This window comes from Thalia democratica, chromosome 9 (genome assembly GCF_965202585.1).
Source record: "Thalia democratica chromosome 9, ktThaDemo2.hap1.1, whole genome shotgun sequence".
Lineage (NCBI taxonomy): Eukaryota > Metazoa > Chordata > Thaliacea > Salpida > Salpidae > Thalia > Thalia democratica.
The window spans coordinates 30,817,429-30,836,966 of record NC_139173.1 but is presented as its reverse complement, the minus strand read 5'-3'; the positions used below and the strand labels follow the sequence as shown (position 1 = coordinate 30,836,966).

At 26.1% G+C, this 19,538-nt stretch overlaps 1 protein-coding gene across 2 annotated transcripts in view; it reads right to left on the bottom strand.

The window, feature by feature from the left end:
* LOC145844158 (uncharacterized) overlaps positions 1 to 11,318 on the bottom strand; it is a 38,404-nt gene extending 27,086 nt beyond the window's left edge. Inside the window, exons 1-8 of one of the 2 annotated variants that reach the window (XM_082951523.1) lie at positions 11,165 to 11,318; positions 8,704 to 8,806; positions 6,506 to 6,581; positions 5,220 to 5,354; positions 4,700 to 4,768; positions 3,548 to 3,569; positions 2,948 to 3,136; positions 1,345 to 2,045 (exon numbers count right to left, since the gene is read on the bottom strand). In XM_082951523.1, the coding sequence (XP_082807649.1) occupies positions 1,831 to 2,045; positions 2,948 to 3,136; positions 3,548 to 3,569; positions 4,700 to 4,768; positions 5,220 to 5,354; positions 6,506 to 6,581; positions 8,704 to 8,806; positions 11,165 to 11,306 (951 nt within the window). In that variant the 5' untranslated portion in view covers positions 11,307 to 11,318 and the 3' untranslated portion in view covers positions 1,345 to 1,830. Of the gene's footprint in view, positions 1 to 1,344; positions 2,046 to 2,947; positions 3,137 to 3,547; positions 3,570 to 4,699; positions 4,769 to 5,219; positions 5,355 to 6,505; positions 6,582 to 8,703; positions 8,807 to 11,164 lie in introns of those variants that run through there. The other variant, XM_082951524.1, reaches the window with a different exon arrangement.
* Positions 11,319 to 19,538: the final 8,220 nt, after the last annotated feature.

The following is a 19,538-nucleotide window of genomic DNA, read 5'->3' as shown; positions in this document are numbered from 1 at the left end:
TACATAATGAAATAAATATTAAAACATCATTAATGGTCTAGTTTGAGGAAGTTTGACCGACTGGTTGATTATCTCACATGAAAAGTGGTTTTATCAATAGCTTCTGTTAATGCAGTAACTTATTAGTTTCAATGCTAAAAGTTATTGTAAGCAAGTTAGTTGTAAAGTTAAAAATATAATTATAAACTTTTAAACTATATGTTTCGTAGTAGAATACCATGAAATAGTATTCGACTTGGAATAACCTTTAAAAAACTAAACTTTAATCCTAACAATATTTTTTTTCCTTATTTAAATTAAAAAAATAAACATTAAAGGTTTTACAGTTAATTTGTGAACAGAAAGTAAATAAATAAAAAAAATATTAGATTGAATTTTTTTTTTGTAACTGTGACAGTCTTTTCGATGGCTTATGTATTGCTGTTCAAAAATGAATTTGTTTTCTAGCTATCAACCTGTTATAATTTAATAGAGGAAAAAAGTGAAAAATTAAAAGCTAGGGTTGAACTACTAAAATAAACAACACATTTAAATTGTCAAAATATTTTGAATCAACATAAAACAAAAAACAGTTGTACTAATAAAATTCCTTAGTATATAGATTTTTAAACAATATAGTCATTTTAAATAGAGACCTCAAATCTCTACTCTTTTAAAGTCAAAAAATATTTTTTGAAAGAAAAACTTTAATGGTTATCAAATTTTTGTTCAATTAAACTTATTCTTTAATGCAGGTTTAAAAGATAAGCTTAGACCAGGTTGCCCACTTTGGCGCCATAAGCTGCAAAGGTAAGAGGGTGTGATTGTTAAAGGGGCTATAAACCGAAAGTTACACTTGATATTTTAGAATTGACAAAGAGAGTAAAAAAAAGGTTTCAGGCGTACGTAGGGGTAGTATTAAAAACTTACTTTAGATATTCTGTAGTTCTGTATCATGATGAAAAGCATTTTAAAAAAAGACGTAGGCGCATTTAAGAGAACTTACACTGAACCTGGGCTTACCAACGTCGGTCGTTTTAGAAAGTGGAGGGGGCCATAAGGTCATCATTTGAAACTTACACTAGATATTGTGGAGTTGGTGATGAAGAGATAAAAATAGAAAAAATCTTAAGGTAGTTTTTTTATAATTCTATTGGAGGGGGCCAATGCTTTTTTAATTCTTCAAAAGGGGCCTAATGAATAAAAGTTTGGGAAACCCCAGCTTAGACAAATACCGATTAAACTGTGAAAAATATAAAATCAATTATAATAATACAAATATTCATACACAATGCTAGTCTCTTTGATAAATATATAATTAAAAGTTTGTTCAAGGCAGAATTTTTTTTAATTAAAATAAACGATTTGTTAACAACTGTGTATAATTTGTCAAAAAAAGTTCATACTATACAAACTATATAATGAGAAAAAGAAACAAAAAGTTGCATATTTTGCTTTTTCTTTTGTACATGTGTAAAAAGTTACTTTTATTTTTACAGCTAAAAGTAAAATATTTAACAAACTGTGAGTACAATAAATTCTGATTGATAAAAGCAAAATTGAAGTAAGAGAAAAAGACTGGATTAAATAAACAAAAAATAACAAGAGACATTATTACCGGCTTATCAAAAAAGCGACAAAAAAATCTTATAAACACAATTTTTAAACAAAAACGTAAAATTAAAGCAATAACACAGAAATAATTTATTAATAAATGTTAATCAATAAAAACTGTTATTATTTGTAAAGAAGCGAAACAGCACCGGTTCGCAGTAGGGAGACAGAAAAGCACTGGAGAAATTTCACAGCAGAATTATTTTCTATACCATATATATATATATATTAACCAAATTATTTTCTCAGCGCGTAAATTCCGACGAGAGCGGCCGCCGCGGCGACGCCCACCGATATGTGGGGGACGTACCGCATGAATCCTTCCTCCTGATTGGCTGTCGGTGTTTCCTTCGCGGCGTCCGATTGGTCGATTTGCTGGATGGGGGTGAGGTCGACCGGTTCTTCTTCCCGGAATTCCCCTTCTACGGGGGTGTTCATCGGCGTGTCAGGGTCTGCAAATGTTTTTTATTGGTCAACTATTTGTTTGCTGTCAAGGTTGCTTTTTAAAACTTGTAATTGTTATATTTTGCACGATTAAGCTGATGATTTTTTAAATTTCGATTCTCAACACAATACCCATTGAATTCAAGCAGCAACGTTTAAAATATCAACCCTCTATACTTAAAATACATTTTTACTACTATATTTATTATATATATAATTGTTGTGTGATCAAAAAGAAAGTTTGACCCAGTTTATCAAATCTCAAACATGGAAACCTTTCAGCTGGTTAAGTTGAATTTTAATTGCTCAAACTAAAGTATTTATGTTTATTAATATAAACCTAATTTTAACTTCACATAGACCTTTTCTTAAACCCAGTATCCATAATCATCAACCTTAGATTCCCGATTCTTATACCTACAATCTAGGCTTTCAGAATTTCATATAAAAAATATCTGTACAAAAGTGACGTGAAATTCTGAGCTTTTTAATTAAAGTTTTTCCAAGGCTCTTATTGCCATTGGCGGGTGCCTACCAGATGAAAAAAAAACTTTGCTGTTGACAAATAGTCGCATGAATAAAATTAAAACAAAATAACTTCAAATGCTTTAATAGAGTCTGTTTTTATCAAAAATTTAAAAACGAAACCAATTAAAACGTCTTCATTTCGCCATGAGCCAACTGCGATAATTGGAAGCCACTTTTTTGCTCAACAAAGTTTTTCAAGTAACAAACTATATTTTTTCAATACTATTTTTTTAACTTCACCTGTGTTTCTTAATTTTCAATAGAGTTTATCAAGTGTTCAATTTTAATTTCTCAAGTTTTAAAAATAAACCGAAACTAAAGTTTTAGAAGCTACCTTTTTATTAGATAAAGTTAAAAAAAAAACGTTTTTCTTCAACTTCACCTGTATTTCCTGTTGCCTTGCCCTCATCTCCAATCAACTTGAGCAGGGAGGCCGTCAAATTTGCCGGTTTTTCCACGAATTCCGGCGGGGTCGAGCTGTCCATGCTGTCAATGTCTTCGTGTTGGGGCGGGATTATTGAGAATGGCGGGGTCGAGGGCGTCGACGGGAAGTTGTCGAGGTTTTCTGTTTCTATGGTGATTGTTTTTGTTAGTACGTCTTTCAGTAAAAGATTTTTTTTTTTGGTTCTAAAGTATTTTCAAAACTTAACTGGTAAAATGAAAATTCAAAAATAATATTTGAGTCAAACTATTGTTGACAGAAAACATTTAATGAATAACTACTCAAATAAGCACTTGTTATAAAAAGTAAAATTAATGTTTATAACCATTGTTTTAATTGTGTTTACAATGGGTTCACTGAAACCGTTATATGTAAAAAAAATATTAAAAACTTTATTACTTTTTCAAAAAGAAGTATATAAATTTTACCCAGTAAGTTATAAGTTAGTTAAACATAGTGATATAATAAAAGTTGTTTATGAATAAAACAACAAATTAACATCTAACATAAACAATACAATTAAACTTTAAAATCACTAACCATCTTTTGTTTCCGGTAAGTTCTGTTAGTAATTAAATAAGTTAGTCTAATAAAATAATATGCAAAATAAAACACATAGTTTAATATAATAATAAATTTGTTTCAATAGTAACGATAATTAATTTAAAGTACTTAAAATTTATATTTACTTAATTAGAATTTGTAGTTGTTTCAAGGAAATGCATAAATATGTGTTTTCCTTGAATTGCAATTATAAAAACTAAATTAAATAAATCTAACTGACGTTTCCTTGTTTATACTAACAACAAAAGTATTTAATTTTCTTTTGTTTGAACAGTTTTAAGTTTTAATAAAAAAATTCCAAGGCTTCAACTAAAGGTTCCAAGTAAATAATTTGTTTGATAATAAAAACCATATTTATTAAACATAACAAAATAAACGTTTTAAAGCAATAACCTTATAATGTAATAAAAAAAAACATGTTATTGTAAATTGAAACAATCGTAAATTAAATACAACATAATATAATTTACTTGTGTAAAGTACTAATGAAACATAAAAAAAATAAACATGTTTCATAAATTTAACTAATTTTACACAAATAAAATAAAATAGTTAACTTGTCATATATTAATTAACATTAAGTATACAATAACTTCATAAACTACAAACAAAGTTATATTACAAACAATATTATGTATCATTTTAAAAGAACATAACACAGTTTTTTTTAGGGATTTTAGTTGAAAATTTTGTTACAAAAAAATTAAATAACTTACGAAGATTTGTGATAAACTTAATTTTTTAAACTAATAAAAACAATTTTTTTTTCAATTTAAACATTTTTATTTTAAAATTACTTGCATACTTTTAAGTTTAGGCATACAATGTATATACATTTCTTATAATATAAGATCATAAAATTTCGTAATTATTTCTTTTACATATATATATATATATATATATATATATGTATATAAATAGTTTGTTGCGAATATTTGATTTCAAAAAGTAGTACATATGTTTTATACAAAGAATAAAACATATAATTTTGCATATCCAATCCAGTTTTTATTTAGAAAAAGTAAGAAAAATAAACTTAATGAACCACCGATATGCTTTAATAATGAATGAAGTCAAAGGAAGTTAATTTTCATAATTTAACTTGAAAATTAATTCAACCCAACTTACTTCTTGGTCTTTCTGAACGAAAACGATTGATGATGACAAATCCATGTTATCACCAGTTAGTAGGTGGAACTGAAAACAATTATTGTTTTATATATTATAACTGTTAATAAAAATTTCATTGTATTAATATATAAACATAAAGTTAAACTAACATAAACTGTTTAAGTAGAACTACTAATTCTTAAGTGCAACTAACTTGGTTTAAAATACTTTCTTTGTTGTATGTTTTTGTAGTTTCAAAAATAATCGAAGACAAGTAAACTTAATCAGAAATTCACTAAGTACTTTTAAAAATATTTGATATAATCCAGGTAAACAATATCGAAACAAAAGAAACTACAAAAAACTTGTATTTTTAATAAATATTTAGTTCTAAATAAACGAAATCAGAAATATTATCAAAATAAATAAGACATCATAAAAAGTTCTTGCACAATAAATCAGGCAAATTATATTGAAACAATTTAAACAAAACATTTAAATGTTTTAAAATAATCAAACTACAAACAAATTTTCTCACCCAGCCTTTTTTCTCCTGTATGATTTTTTGTCCAATCAGCATGAAGCTCATGACTGCCAGGTCGATCACGTGACACAAAAACTCAACATCGCTGCACTTGAGCACGGTGAACAGTATTTGCAAGATTGTGTTTATCTGAAATAAATTTTATAAGGAAATCAACAAATTAATTAAAAAAATTTAACAAATTAGTAAAAAAACAAAAGGTATTTGCAATATTGTGTTAGTCTTAAAATAAAAATGTTGTTTTATTAAAATCTGAACCTATTTGTGTTTATCTGAAATAAATTTTGTAAGGAACTTAACAAATTAATTAAAAAATAATGTACGATGTTTGCCAGGTTGCCTTTATCTGAAAAAAAAAACATATTTATAAAAATTGAATAAATTAGTAAAAAAACATGGTGAAAGGTGTTTGCAAGATTGTGTTTGTCTTAAAAAGAAAATGTTGTTTTATTAAAATTTAAACCTATTTAAAGTTAGCTTGTTCTTGAGAAGAAGTAATGATAATAAATTAAATCTCCTTTTTGTAAAAATAAAAAATATAAAGATCAAGTTAACAAACTAAATGCTGAATAGAATTAAACCTGATGACTTGAAATTAGCTGACTTATGTATTTTTTGATTGTGTTTATGTGAGTAATACAACAGTAAATTCGTGGTATTATTTAAAGTTTATCTAATATTAACTGAAATAAGCACAAATTTGCTAAGTTGTAGTGTTATGAAAAATGACGTTTTAGAATAATCGTTTTTCGAATAACAGAAACTATTCATGTTATTATGAAAGATGTTTATCAGGAAAACTTACAAGAAATTAGCTCAGTTACGATATAAAAATTTAAAAAACAAAACATTTTAAATAATATATAAACATTTAGATTCGGAGAAACACGTTTTCAAGTATTTTATATGACCAGATCGAAATAAAATAACTTAAAATACAAAATATTTTTTGACATGCTAAAAACACTGTTATAAACTAAAAATAAACTAAAAAATATTTAATTGCTTTATACTGATTTATTATTAATAGGGTATTAGATATAAAGGTACAAATTTACATTTGGTATTAATTAATTGTTATTTATAGTAAAACAAATAAAATAATGTTAACATAGTCCATTTTAAATGCTTCGGAACCAAATAAAGTTTAAAATTTTTATTAACTAAATAAAATAAGCGCTAAGTATCATTATGTAAATTTGGTTACACGTAATTATCAATATACAGAAATGCTTGAATACAAAAATAAAAAGATACAAAAAACAAAGTCAAACACCAACGTCTTCTAAAGACTCCGCAGAGTTTTTTTCAATTGCTTTCTTCACAGCTTTGTTGTACCGATCTTGAGTGAGAAATCTGCAAATGAGTTAAAAAGTGCTTTTAAAATAACTCTACTTTACAACTAATTTATTAACTAAACTTTTCAAAGACAGTATTTATTGATAAAAATGATTTATTCAAGCAAAGTTTTTTTACACATCATAACAACATTATTCATAAATCTGTAAATGGGTAAAATAGTGCTTTTAAAATAGCTCTACAACTAATTTATTAGCTAAACTTTTTAAAGACTGTACTTATCGACAAAAAAAAGCTATAAACAGAAAAATTTGCTGTATGAGATATTATTACAACATTATTTCAAGTATTTTGGTTTTGAGAGTGAAGGAACTTATCTATAAGAAGTTAATCATTAGATTAAAGTCTACTATCATGAAGTTTATAAAATTGTTTTATAGCACAAATAAAAAAATTAAGTCAATAAACAAGCTTGAACTATGCTACATTATATATTTATAACAAAACAGACTAAGCTTATTTTTGTTTTTGTAAAAAAAAAAGTATTTGTATATTCTGAAACTTATTCTTCATTTTATTTATACAAGTTTTAAAGTTTTTTCATTTCTAGTTAATACAAACTTTCTAATTGTAAACAAATTTGACTAAGTGTAAATTTAACACTTTTTAAAAAGACTTTACAAGAACTAATGATACAAGTAATACAATTAAATACAGATAAAAAATATTTTTTCTACTATCCAAAATTTACTTCGGTCAATTTTTTATCAAAGCATAAAAATACTGCTGAAATTGTAGCATAATGCTTCTTTATACTTTTATCAAAAGTCAGCAAACCAGCATCTGTTATTTAACGTATATTAATGAGCACTTGTTTGATCATGTGCTATGTAACTTATTTTATTTAAAAAGTAAGCATAATTAAATTAATAATAAGTTTTCCATTTAATTTCTACACAACGTTACGTTAAAGTGTGCAACAAAGTGTTAAAACTATCTAGTCGAAAGTAGAACCGATAAAATTGTAATAAAAACTAAAATAATGAAGAGGATAGAATATAAAGAACGAAAACTCAACTAATTATATATTCAGATATACTTGGAATTTTGAATATACATGCAAAAAACTAAATAATTTAGTTATAAGGATTTAAAACAAAGCAGGCAACGCCTATTCAACGCCAGTAAAACTTTAATCGCTAGTCTGCAATATTAATGAAGTTAATTAAAAATCAAACACTTATTTAAATATTACCGAGTATCACATTTAAGCTTTAATTTGGATTGAGTGTTATTTGAGTTTAAAAACAAAGTACAAAATTAATTTCTTTTTACTAATGAGTTTACTTTTAGCCAATTAAAGTTTCTGCTAAACCATGGTCACAAAAACAAACTCAACTACAAAAGTAAAAAAAAAAGACATATACAATTGAACGTTGGTTCTAATTAACACTAAAACCAACTTAGAAAAAAAGTTTTTAAAGCCTAGAAGTAAACATTTTCATAACGTAGTACCTTCGAATAAGTTTAAAATACAAGCATAATTTCAACATATTATTCTTGAGAGATAACTTATGTTAAAAAGATTCCAGAAAATACTCCGACATCACCAAAAAATATATTTAAAACATAGTTACAAGCATAGAAAAATAAATAGTTAAGTAAAACGAAAATGTCTTACAAATTAAGTTAGTACAAGGGCACATAGGATTTTCAAGAAAACATTTTGAAAGCATGCTAAACTTAACGCATGTTTATTAAATTACAAACGGATAGAAGGCTAAATACTTTCTTATTTAAAATTTAAATAAGTATTGGTTAGTTATTAAAAGTAACAAAAGAGAAAATACGTTCCCCAAAATTAAGACGAAAAAATTGGAGACTTGTCAACAAAAAAACTATTATAAAATTCAAGAACAGGAATAAGTTGCAAACATGGCCTCACAGAACTTTTTACAATCCTGACTTTATAGCTTGCATATTTATTTATTCTCCAGCAGTAACTTTAGTGAATTAATACTTATAGTCACTTGTTTGTAAACTTTGTACTTGTTGTCGAAATGAAGCATCAAATGTCTAAAAACTTTACATAATACTAGTATGATTTGGAATTTAATTAAAAACCAGCAATGAAAAACTATATTGAACAATATTAAAAATGCTAGTGATAGAAACAGACTTGTGCACTTTTAAATCTTCTGCCATTGCCACAACTTCACGCTCAGTTTCTTCGCTCAGTTCTGCTGAGATTCTCAACAAAGAAGTGGTAAGCTGGTCACAATCTGAAGAGATAATTAAATTATGTTACAAAAACTTTACAATCTTAGTTTTTACAACCATTTAAATATATTTTTTAAACACAGCATAATACAATATTAAAATATCTAAAAAAAAAGTGTAAATTAAACAGTTTTAAATGCAAACAACTCAAAAAATTCAATCAACAGTAGACCAGAAGATCAAATCTACTTACAATATAAACAATTCATTGAGCTTTCAAAACCCACACACAAAACTAAAATTGAGAAAAAAAAAAAACTACAATCTAACATATACAGTACTAAAAAAAACTTGGAATTAAAACTTGCAGATTATGCATCAGAGAACCCCTTATAGCAATTCGATTAAATACAAAAATAAAGTAGAAATGAACTATAAAATTTATGCAGATATAAGAATAAATACATACTAATAAACTAAAGCAACCATAACTAAATTAAGTGTCAGATATTATTATTATTTTTTAATTTTTTAACAATTTGAATTTACTGATTTCTAATTTATTGATACTTTGTTGATATTTGTTAATGCTTTGTTGCGTTTCTTTAACTTTTGATTTGTTATGCAAAAACCATATATTAACTAACTTTATAGAAAAAAACTTTAACTTTGGTAAAACTTAGTTTATCCTTACTTATTTACTAGTTACCTGGTTATACATTATTAAATTTTGCTAAGTAGTAAACATTTTGATCATTTTTTACTGATTATAAGCATCAATCATGTCAGACTTTGATTTGAACTTTTTATTAATTTATCAATAAGTTTTAAGCATACATAACAGCCACTGTTTAATTTAGTGATTTATTATTGTATGAAAAGGTCTATTTATGTCAAAGAAACCAGGTATTAAAACGAAAAATGGCTGTTTCAAAATTTTGTGTTGTTTAAAAAACAAGTTAAAGTTGAATTTACAAAAAATAGTGAAATAGTGAACACATATTAGAAATAAAGAGTTAGCTATTATTAAAAGTAATAAGTTAGTGTTCACTAAATTTATTTGCATTTGTTTATGCAGTACCCTTTATATAATTTTTTTTTCTAACAAAAAGTATAAGATGTAAAATTACTATATTTAATTTAAAGTAAATCTTTTATTTATGAAACAGATTACTTGTAAAAATTACAGGCTTGTTTGACCACAAATACTTTATATGCTATTTAAACCACACAAAATCTAACAAAGTATACAAGGTTAAGAACAAGATAAAAGCTTTTATAAAACAGGCACAATTTATAAACACTAAATGAATAACTTAATTAATAAGTATATACTTTTAAAACTATGATGCAGAAGCTTTATTTTCTATTAATAGAACTTTTTTTTGAAGTTGAGTTTAAAATTATTTATGAAAGCTAAGAGAGTTTTATAATTATAATTTTATGAGCTTGCAAAATACAAATTTGATGTTCTTGTATTAACACAATTTTCTAGAAGATTTATGATTCTATTTGATTAATAACAATTTTATTTAAGAAGCCATTTTTACTCAATAAGTAGTTTCCAACAGTTAAGACTATGCATTGCATAGTTGAGCAAACTAAACAAAAGTTTCAATCAAAATAAAATACTATGGTCATTTCTTAATATTGTTAATTATAATGTAACATAAATAAGTGTCACACACTTAATATAACTTGAAATTATTCCTATTGTTGTACCAGATATATAAAAACAAATCGTTTTTTTAAACTCTAATTATAAAATGCACAACAATTTATAGTAAATAAACTTAAAATTAACATATATTTAACTTTTCAAACTTAATAGTTATTAGTAAATTTAAAAAAAATTTGAATAAAAAAAACCTTTGGTCAGATACTTTAAGTTTTATAAAATTTAAGTTAATTTTCTTGTAGCAATAATTTTTTTTTGTTGACTTAAATAGCTAAAAATAACTCAAATCACCACCAACCAGTATAAAAAGTTTGAGGTTAATTATTTTTACTAATAGGTATAAATAAAAATAGGCGAAAACCTTTATATTTAAACATGAACACTAAATTTTTTTTTTTTTGAAAAATGGGAAAAACGTTTAAACTTAATTTACTGCTTAAAATTTTATGAACTACTTATGACTAAAGCAATTACAATGTACTTAAATAAGAGTTATTGAAAAGATATTTGAAAAAATAACACTTATTTACATAAATTATAAACATTTAAATGAAAATTGATTCATAACTTTTATTTTTATATTGTCACAAATTGTCAAAAAGTTTTTAATGAAAAACATTTAAATGTTTAGTTTAATAGTATTACTATCTTTTTAAATTTTACTGTTAAATGCACTCTTTTTAATAGATGATTATAAAGCTTTAAATTTTCTTAAATAAGCTTAATTTAATAAAGTAATCACTTTTGAGGACTGTATCATCTGCAATGCCACTTTGCAATGCTTCATCACAACGTGAAACAAGGCTTTGCAAGTCTCCACATTGCTCACTCTTGAGCTTAAGATATGTCAAACACACAGCTTTAGTTTCTTTTTCAAAATCCATGATATTAACTTTATTTCTGAAAACAACAAGTAAATTTTTTTTATTACTATGTTTAACTACTTTAAGTCTTTAAATACTAGCACATGAATTGATCGATTTATAAAGTAAAACAATATATTTAAAAAGTGTGCTAAAATTGTTGGTAAATCATTTTAAATTAAACTTAACACAAATCATTATAATTTTAAAACTATATATAGTAAAAACTAATTATAATCATAGCTGAAATTAAGTTCTATTTAGAAAAAACGTACTTTGACCCTCAAGCAGAAATTTCTGATTTAGTCATATTTTTAGCCTAAAAATAACTTATACAAAACATTAAGTTTAGATTTTTATATCCATTATTTACAAATATTCTTTTAATTTGATAGTGAGCAGTTATGTTGTATAATTTTTTTCATTTTAGTGTAATTTTGCTTTTAGAAGCTTCTAGTATACTTTTTAACTACACAGGCCAGAAGATAGTTTTGTAGTAAGTTTGGTCACTATTAACTTCTATAAAGCTGCCAAAACATAGTTCATAAGTTTACTACAAAATAATGTTACCAAAATCACAATGACTGGTTAATTTTAGTTAGTAATAACTGTTTGAATTGAATTGAAGTGGTAAAGCTTTTTTTTTGTCTGCAATAATGTCCTTGAAACTTTATTTATATAAAACTTGTAAAATTATAACACTAAGTATCCTATAAATTGCTTATTGTAAATATAAAAAAAAATCTTTTAAATAATAACTAAAGATAACTTAAAGTTAATCAACTAAAAAAAAAACTAGTAGATTATAAACAACAGCTTATTGAACACAAAAAATGCACTTAAAAATATATAGTCCAAGGACTTGATGTATAAAAAATATTTAGTTATTAATACACTACTTGGTCTTGTCCAGAACAATACTTTAATTTAGTACTCTCATTAACATTCTATAAAGATTAATAAAACAAACGGATAACTAAACTATGTAAAGTTAGAGAATTATGCAATTCAAAGTCATAAGTTAAAAATATAAAACCATGGTTTTAAATAAAAACATTTGAATTTAAATACTAGAAAGATATACTAAATGCAATCAAAGGAGGGTAGTCCAGTAAAGGTTCTAAAGACAGCAACAGCGTTTAAAATTATAGTAATTGAACTATTAACACCTGCTGATTGACACATATAGAAAAAAAAAGTTGTTTAGCATCATTTAAGCACACTGAAATAAAAACATTTTTTAACTAGTGTGAAAATTTTTTAAATAAATAATGTAAAATAATCTAATATGTAAAAAAATATCAACTGAGGTAGCATATAAAATAAGAACAATATTTAATGATTTTAAGAAGCAATTGCAGTCATGAGCGTTAACTAGCTTTTTTTGCATTTTTAAAAAACTGTCCAAACTTTAGATCCAATTATTTTCCTTATATTTAGAGCTAAAGGGTTGATCATACCAATTTGATCATCAGACCACAAGTTTCGGTAGACTGAGACAGGTTTTGTCCTTATTAGGACTCATTAGTCAGTCACAACCAAAAAACTTGTAGTTGTCAATTTACAAACGGTTTATGATGCTTTCACATGAAGCAATCATTTGCTGGCAATGATTAGTGACTTTTTTTTTTTTTAGCATTGTCTTTCCCATAGTGCAACGTTTAAAACATTGTCCACTAGGCAAGACATCTGGTACGCTCGTTTTAGTACAATCAACAAAAAACATAGGCAAAAGTCTGCAGAACAGAAGTCCAGACTTTTGTTTGCGCCGTGAGACAAGCTCAAATTTAACAAAAGGGTTGATCATTTAGTTTGAAAATTTAGAGCTAATTTGGATATTTTTACTGTAGAGAACGCCCCTTTGCCTTTAATTAAAAAAAATTCCATTGGATTGGGGTTTGAATTTTTGAGTGGGCCCCTTAGAAAAATTTTTTTTTTTTCTTGGAACTTTTACTCTAACTGATGTTTTAGCCAGAAAGTATAACTTTTTTAATATTCTTACTTTGCTGTGTTCTCAAAAGTGGTTGTGTTTTCAAAAGTTTTAATAATATATACAAATATGCCCAATTGTAAATTTCAAAGACCTTTTTCTAATGTAGCAAAAAAAGATTTTTTTCAACATATTATAATAAATTATATTATATAAACAACCACTTATTTATGACTATTGTAATGGTCCACGCTTTTTTTATCTAAACTGTTTTTATGTAAGACATGCATGTTTTACTAAAATTATCATCATTTGAACATGAAATCCCTCATATTTCTTTTATGTTCAAATAATGATAATTAAGGCTGTATTGCAGCCAGCTAGCTTGCACATATTATGCAACTCATGTTTTAGGGAATTTTGTTATGATAACAGCTTGAAGTACAATTTCGTAATTTCAGAATACATATTGGTTTTTGATTTAATTTTTATAAGAGTTCAAGTAATAGTTTTACAATTAGTGAAAACAAACTTTAAAAAAACAAATAGTAGTTTCAAGAATTTTGCAATAATATAAATTTTTTTAAATATTAAATCCTACTAATCCATAATCGTATTTTATTAAATTTGGAAATTTACAAAGTTAAATTAGACTCGTTTTACATATAAAAAAGCTAAAAGTTGTTTGACAGAATATAAAATTATAAGCATTTTATGTCTTCTTATAATCAAAGTTTTTTAAAGGCCAAATTTTTTTAGCTTGTTAGAAAATTTGAATTTATAGTTCTATCATGTGAAGAAGTTACTTTAAAGTATTAATTAACCAATTGCTCTAATTAGTAATTTTTGTAAAAAAAATAGCAGTAGATCCAAGTAGCATTTAGTTTTCTATAGAAAAAAAAACAGTCGTGTTATTTATTACTTGATAAATTCATACATAATCTAATTTTCATACGTCCAAAGAAAACATCGACGAAAGTCTACAGAGCCTAAGTCTTGACTGGACTCAAGCCTTGAGACCAGCTCAATTTAACATAAGAGTTTAATCAGACCAGATCACAAGCTTTCGGTATGCTGAGACATGTGCATTGTTTTTAATAAAACTCGTCAGTTAGTCGCAACTCGCAACCCAGAAACTTTTGAAGTCGTTTATCTACAAACAATTTTTGATGTTTTACCTTAAAGCAACCATTTGCCGGTATAACCAGTGACGTCTGCCATGTCAAATTGCTGTGCAACGTTTAATACACTGTCCACTTGGATATATACAATTATAATAAGATTTACTGAAATTTTTAAACCTAAAATTTTTATACTATTCGCTGTCAAATGAGCCATGTAAATCATAGTTTTCTTTATTTTTCCAGGTAAATGAAGAATACTTTTAACTATTAGAGAAAACTAAAACATTATCTTTTGATCGTCAATATTTTTTTAACGTTTTAATTTTTATTTGGTACTTTAAAAAACATTAATGAAATAAATGAAAAACAAAAAAAAAGTTGATGTTCGTTTTCTTTGATCTTATTCGTTTTATGTACAAAACTCAAAAATTCCAAATTTTCCACTAAAAAATGATGCACTTATATTGATACATGAAAGAATGTCATACGCTTTTAATCAAGGACATTTTTATCATATAATTTTATTTTTTAACTAGATAATAAGACGAAGAAAATGTACGTGAAATAATCTACGAAACTTTTTTAGTATAACTGTACATATATTTAAAATGAATCAAACACTGAATTTACATATCTTCCAAATTTGATGCATATGCATTAAATCGTCTTAACATATACATAGCTATACTTAGATAATATGTTGATTAATTTTAATTGGTCTTATAGTGTCTTGTACATTATAAAAAAAACAAGGCAACATATATTTGTTTTATAAGTAGTATAACCTTAGCTTAGTCTGACTAAGACTTCTTAAACCATAAAGCTTAAAGTCAAAAACATATGTAAGCTTTTTTTTATGCTAATACAAAAGAATAAATGATACTTTAACTTTTTACTTTTTACCGACCATATAAAAGTATAAACAAACCAGATTATAAACCTTAGTACATTTTAGATGCTACGTGTAACTAAGTAAGGGGTCGGGAAACTGCGGCCCACAAAGGGTATATGTGCGGCCCGCGTCAATTTTTTAAAAGTAAGTTTATCCTTAATTAGACTCTAATAATCCGCATTTAATCTTTATCATAATGTATGTAACAAAATTTTCAAAAACTAATTAATTAGAAAATAGAAAAAAAAATTCAAGATACATATAAATAATACTTAGTATAAAAAAAAACTACAAATAAAACTGTGGTTTTACAAATTTCTCATGAGCGAAGTCAAAGCTTGTAAATTTAATAAATTCTATAAATAATTTAAAGTACTAAACGTAAAAACACTCCGAATCAAATTGTGTACTTTATTGGTTCAAGTTAGAAAAAAATGGTGCAGAAAAATGCTAAACCACTAAACAGTTTCCAGTTTCTCCATCCAGCTGTTCAGCTTCTCACTTTTGTTTTCAAACTTTTTTCGGCTCTTGTTTTTGGATTCGGACGTGGCAAAAGCCAACGTGACTGTCGCCAGAAAAGAAAAAAGTCCCGCGCAGTTCGTGCGAACGAAAAAAAGTCCCGTGAAAGGCGAACGTCTCAGCTCGGCGACATTCTGACTTAAGTCCTCGGAGATCAGGTAAAAAATGAAACCCGTCACGACGTTGAGCAGCAAGAACCCTGATCCGAGCTTGGAAGGGACTTTTTTGGCTCCGAAACAAACGCGGAGCGCGCTGAGGGCGAACGCGGCTTGCAGCAGTTGGAACGTCGTCGCGGAAATCGTGAACAGCCCGAGGGTCGTCACCTCCTTGTGGATGCAAGAAAGTCTCTCGGAGATCGAGAGGTCTTTGTGAGGTTTCGATGGGTGCAACTCGACGGCGCGCAGTTCCAAACCGCAGTCGAAAGCTAAGATGGAAGTGAAAATCAGACTCGTCACGAGACATGCTGAATGGAAATTTTCTCTGCAAGAAGGCTTCATTTCCTCCCTTTGTTTTGCGTTTTGGTTTTCCGGAACTTTTTCAGCTTTATCAACGATCTCAGCCTTTTGTAACTGCATAGTTTTGTGTTTTTTTACTGTAAAGTATTTATATTGTGATTTGCTTTAAAAGAACAACAAAAAGTTCTAAACCTGTGTATCTACAATTAGACGAGTATGGTTTTTTTGCGGATTGTTTAAAAACAATAAATGTTTTACTCCTACAGTAATTTATAAGACATGTTCAGTCGTTAACTAACTCTGGAAAGATGTTTGATCAAATAAGCGAAAGGTATTGTATATAATAAAATCTACTAAATAAAAGAATAATTTAAACAAAACTATACAAAAATAAAGAGTATATAAAACGCTGAAAATTTTATGGTATCAAAATCTAATGTTTTAAATTTCTTAAAAGCTAATATTCCAGTTTAAATAGAATTTAAAAAGATACTTTTCAGTATTGATGGTTACTTTAAAATATGAAAAGTAAATTCTCAAACAGTCTTTACAAAAACCAATACTATACTTTATAAGACTAAACTGAAATCAGAACATATAAAAACAAACAAAAAACAGTATAACTGTGTCTGAACTCAAGTTTTTAGCTGTTATTTAGATTAGCTGCTTAAAAATAATTTACATGTTCAAGTATTATATTTCTTTCTATAATATCAATAACTCGAACTCACACGAAGAAGATAAAGGTTTTTCTTGTACCTGTAGAAACTTGTTTTATAGTCAAAAATATTATTTCAGCTTCTGAATAAAAACCTTCTAAATTAAGCAGTCAGCCAAAAACTTAATAAAGTAAAACGTCGAATTATAACCAAAAAGTTTTATACTAATTACACAATTTTAAACCGTAAAATAAACGTCATAAACCTAAGTTATAACTTTCTGATTTTCTATTTAATTTATTCCTATATTTACTGACTACTGATCTACTACCTTCCTTTAATTTGTTCAAAAAATATTTCGCAGAGTTATTTAACAACTGAAGATCTCTCATAGTTTACTATCGGAGTGAACATTGTATAGTTTTTGATAATCTGCAATAACACATTTGAATTTAAAGAGTATTTTATTGTTGTTAAGGAAAAAATAACTTGTTACGAAAGAGATATATCAAAGCAAGATGTTGAAGTGTGCAGCTTTACTTACTCAAAATCGCTGAACATTAGTAATGTTAACTTTAAAAACTATTTTTCTTGTAAAAATTTTGTAAAATTGTAGTAAAAATTAAGTATAAAATCAGTTAACTATTTCTGTATAAATTTACACAGAACTTAATAAAGGGAAAAATCGAGCTTGCATCAATAATCTACATTGAAATTTAACTTTATGTTCGTAGAACGGCTAGTTTTATCTACTATAACAACATAAACTGACGCTTGTGTGATTAAGATATGTTTCGTAAGGTATAATAACAATTTCCACTCGCGATAATTCACCACCCGATTGAATCCCACCCGCGTACAATTCCCACTCTACAATTTTTTTATTTTTCTTCATTTATTCCTTTATTTTTTAAATTTTTGTTAAATTTTTATTTGTTATTTATTTATTGAAATCACTGTTACCCCTAACCCTTACCCTTGGTCGGTAAGCGGTTTTAGGATTTGATCGCAGGTTGGAAATGAGCGACTCCCTTTTCATAATAAACACAGGAAAAATTTATGTTTTAATGAATTCTTGACACTACTTATACAAAAGCATAAGCTCTTAATTTTTTAAGCTCTTTTTGTAATATTTCTAAATACTTGCTAATAATACCAAGCCCTACTTAATAACATATACACACTTGAAAGCATGTTTAGTATCTAAAAATAAGAAACTTGTGTTTTTATAAGGAGCTAGAAACTAACTATTAAGCTTTATGAAAAAAAGTTTTCTGATTTCATTAAAAACTAATTAATAAAACTTAACACAGTTTTACGGATTAAGTTAAAAAGCTGACCAATTATTAAAATATTTTTTTATTGAAGGTTTAAAAGAATTTAATGAGTAAAATTAAAGATGAAGTGAGTACAACTATCTTTATATTCTTACCGAGTAAGTAAATTTACTTATTAAAACTATACCTGAAAAAATAAATTCATCTAACCTTTTTGTGAAAAAATGCATGATGATCCTTAAACTATTAAATAATTATTTCGAAAACAAGACGTATGGTTTATAGTTTTATTTATTTATAAAAGTTAAATTGTTTTTAAAAGCTAAAAAACAAAACTATAATTTAACTAATGCTTTAAACCTTTCGTATTGAAATTAATAACGTGTACGTAATGCAAAATGTTTTGTACTTGTGAGTTAGTTACAGATAAAGTTGTTTGTTATGTTTGGTTTAAAATTTAATCACATTAGAATATGACTATTGTTTACAAACAACAAGTTTTTATTGTTACTAGAAACATTTTTGATTTGAAGCCTAATTTACATTTTTTGTGTTTAGAAGTCTTTCAAAGTTGTAAAATATTTTTAAAAATACAAAAAGTTTTACGTATGTATAAACAAACTTTTTAGTTTCTGGATTTTGAAGTATCTCAATCTAATAAGAGAAATTAAACTTAGCTTAAATAACGATATGTTAATAAAAATATTTAGTTTCTTATCAAAACTATGTTGAATAACTCATTATTATTTTTTCCATTAAAAACCCAGTTGAAGTGTGTTGTTTCGTTAACACACAGAAACATATGTTGGTACAATAAAGGAAGATTACTGTAGAATTTGTTTTTACTTTATAGGAAAAAGTTATTAAATTGCTAAATTTTATTAATCTATACTAAACTTAAACTTTAATGATTATGTAGGAAAAAGAACAAAAAAGTATTTAAGATACAAGCCGTTGAAAATAATTTCGTTTCCTAGTATGTTTTATAGCTGCATAAAAAACATTTTGAACTCATTTACTTTTGGTGTACGACTCGATAACCGAAAGGTTTTTTCGTACACCAGACCATGATCCTTTGACAAAACCTTTTAAGCGCTTTTTTATCGTTCAACAAACATTGTATAAATCTCAGGTATTAATATACTAAATTTATCAAACTTGAAACAAACTATAAAAAAAATCAATATGGTTAACAATACCCGCCAGAAGAATTTACTGAAAAAATGCAGGCTTTATTTTAAAACTTATACTGTTTAACTTATACATACTCAAAAATGACTGGTAAACAAAAAACATAACAATGTTTGTTAAACACGTAGAAAATAAAAGAAACTATTATTTTAGTAGAAAAGTGTTAAACCACTATACTTTAAGCTTTATAAGTTTCTAATTAGCTC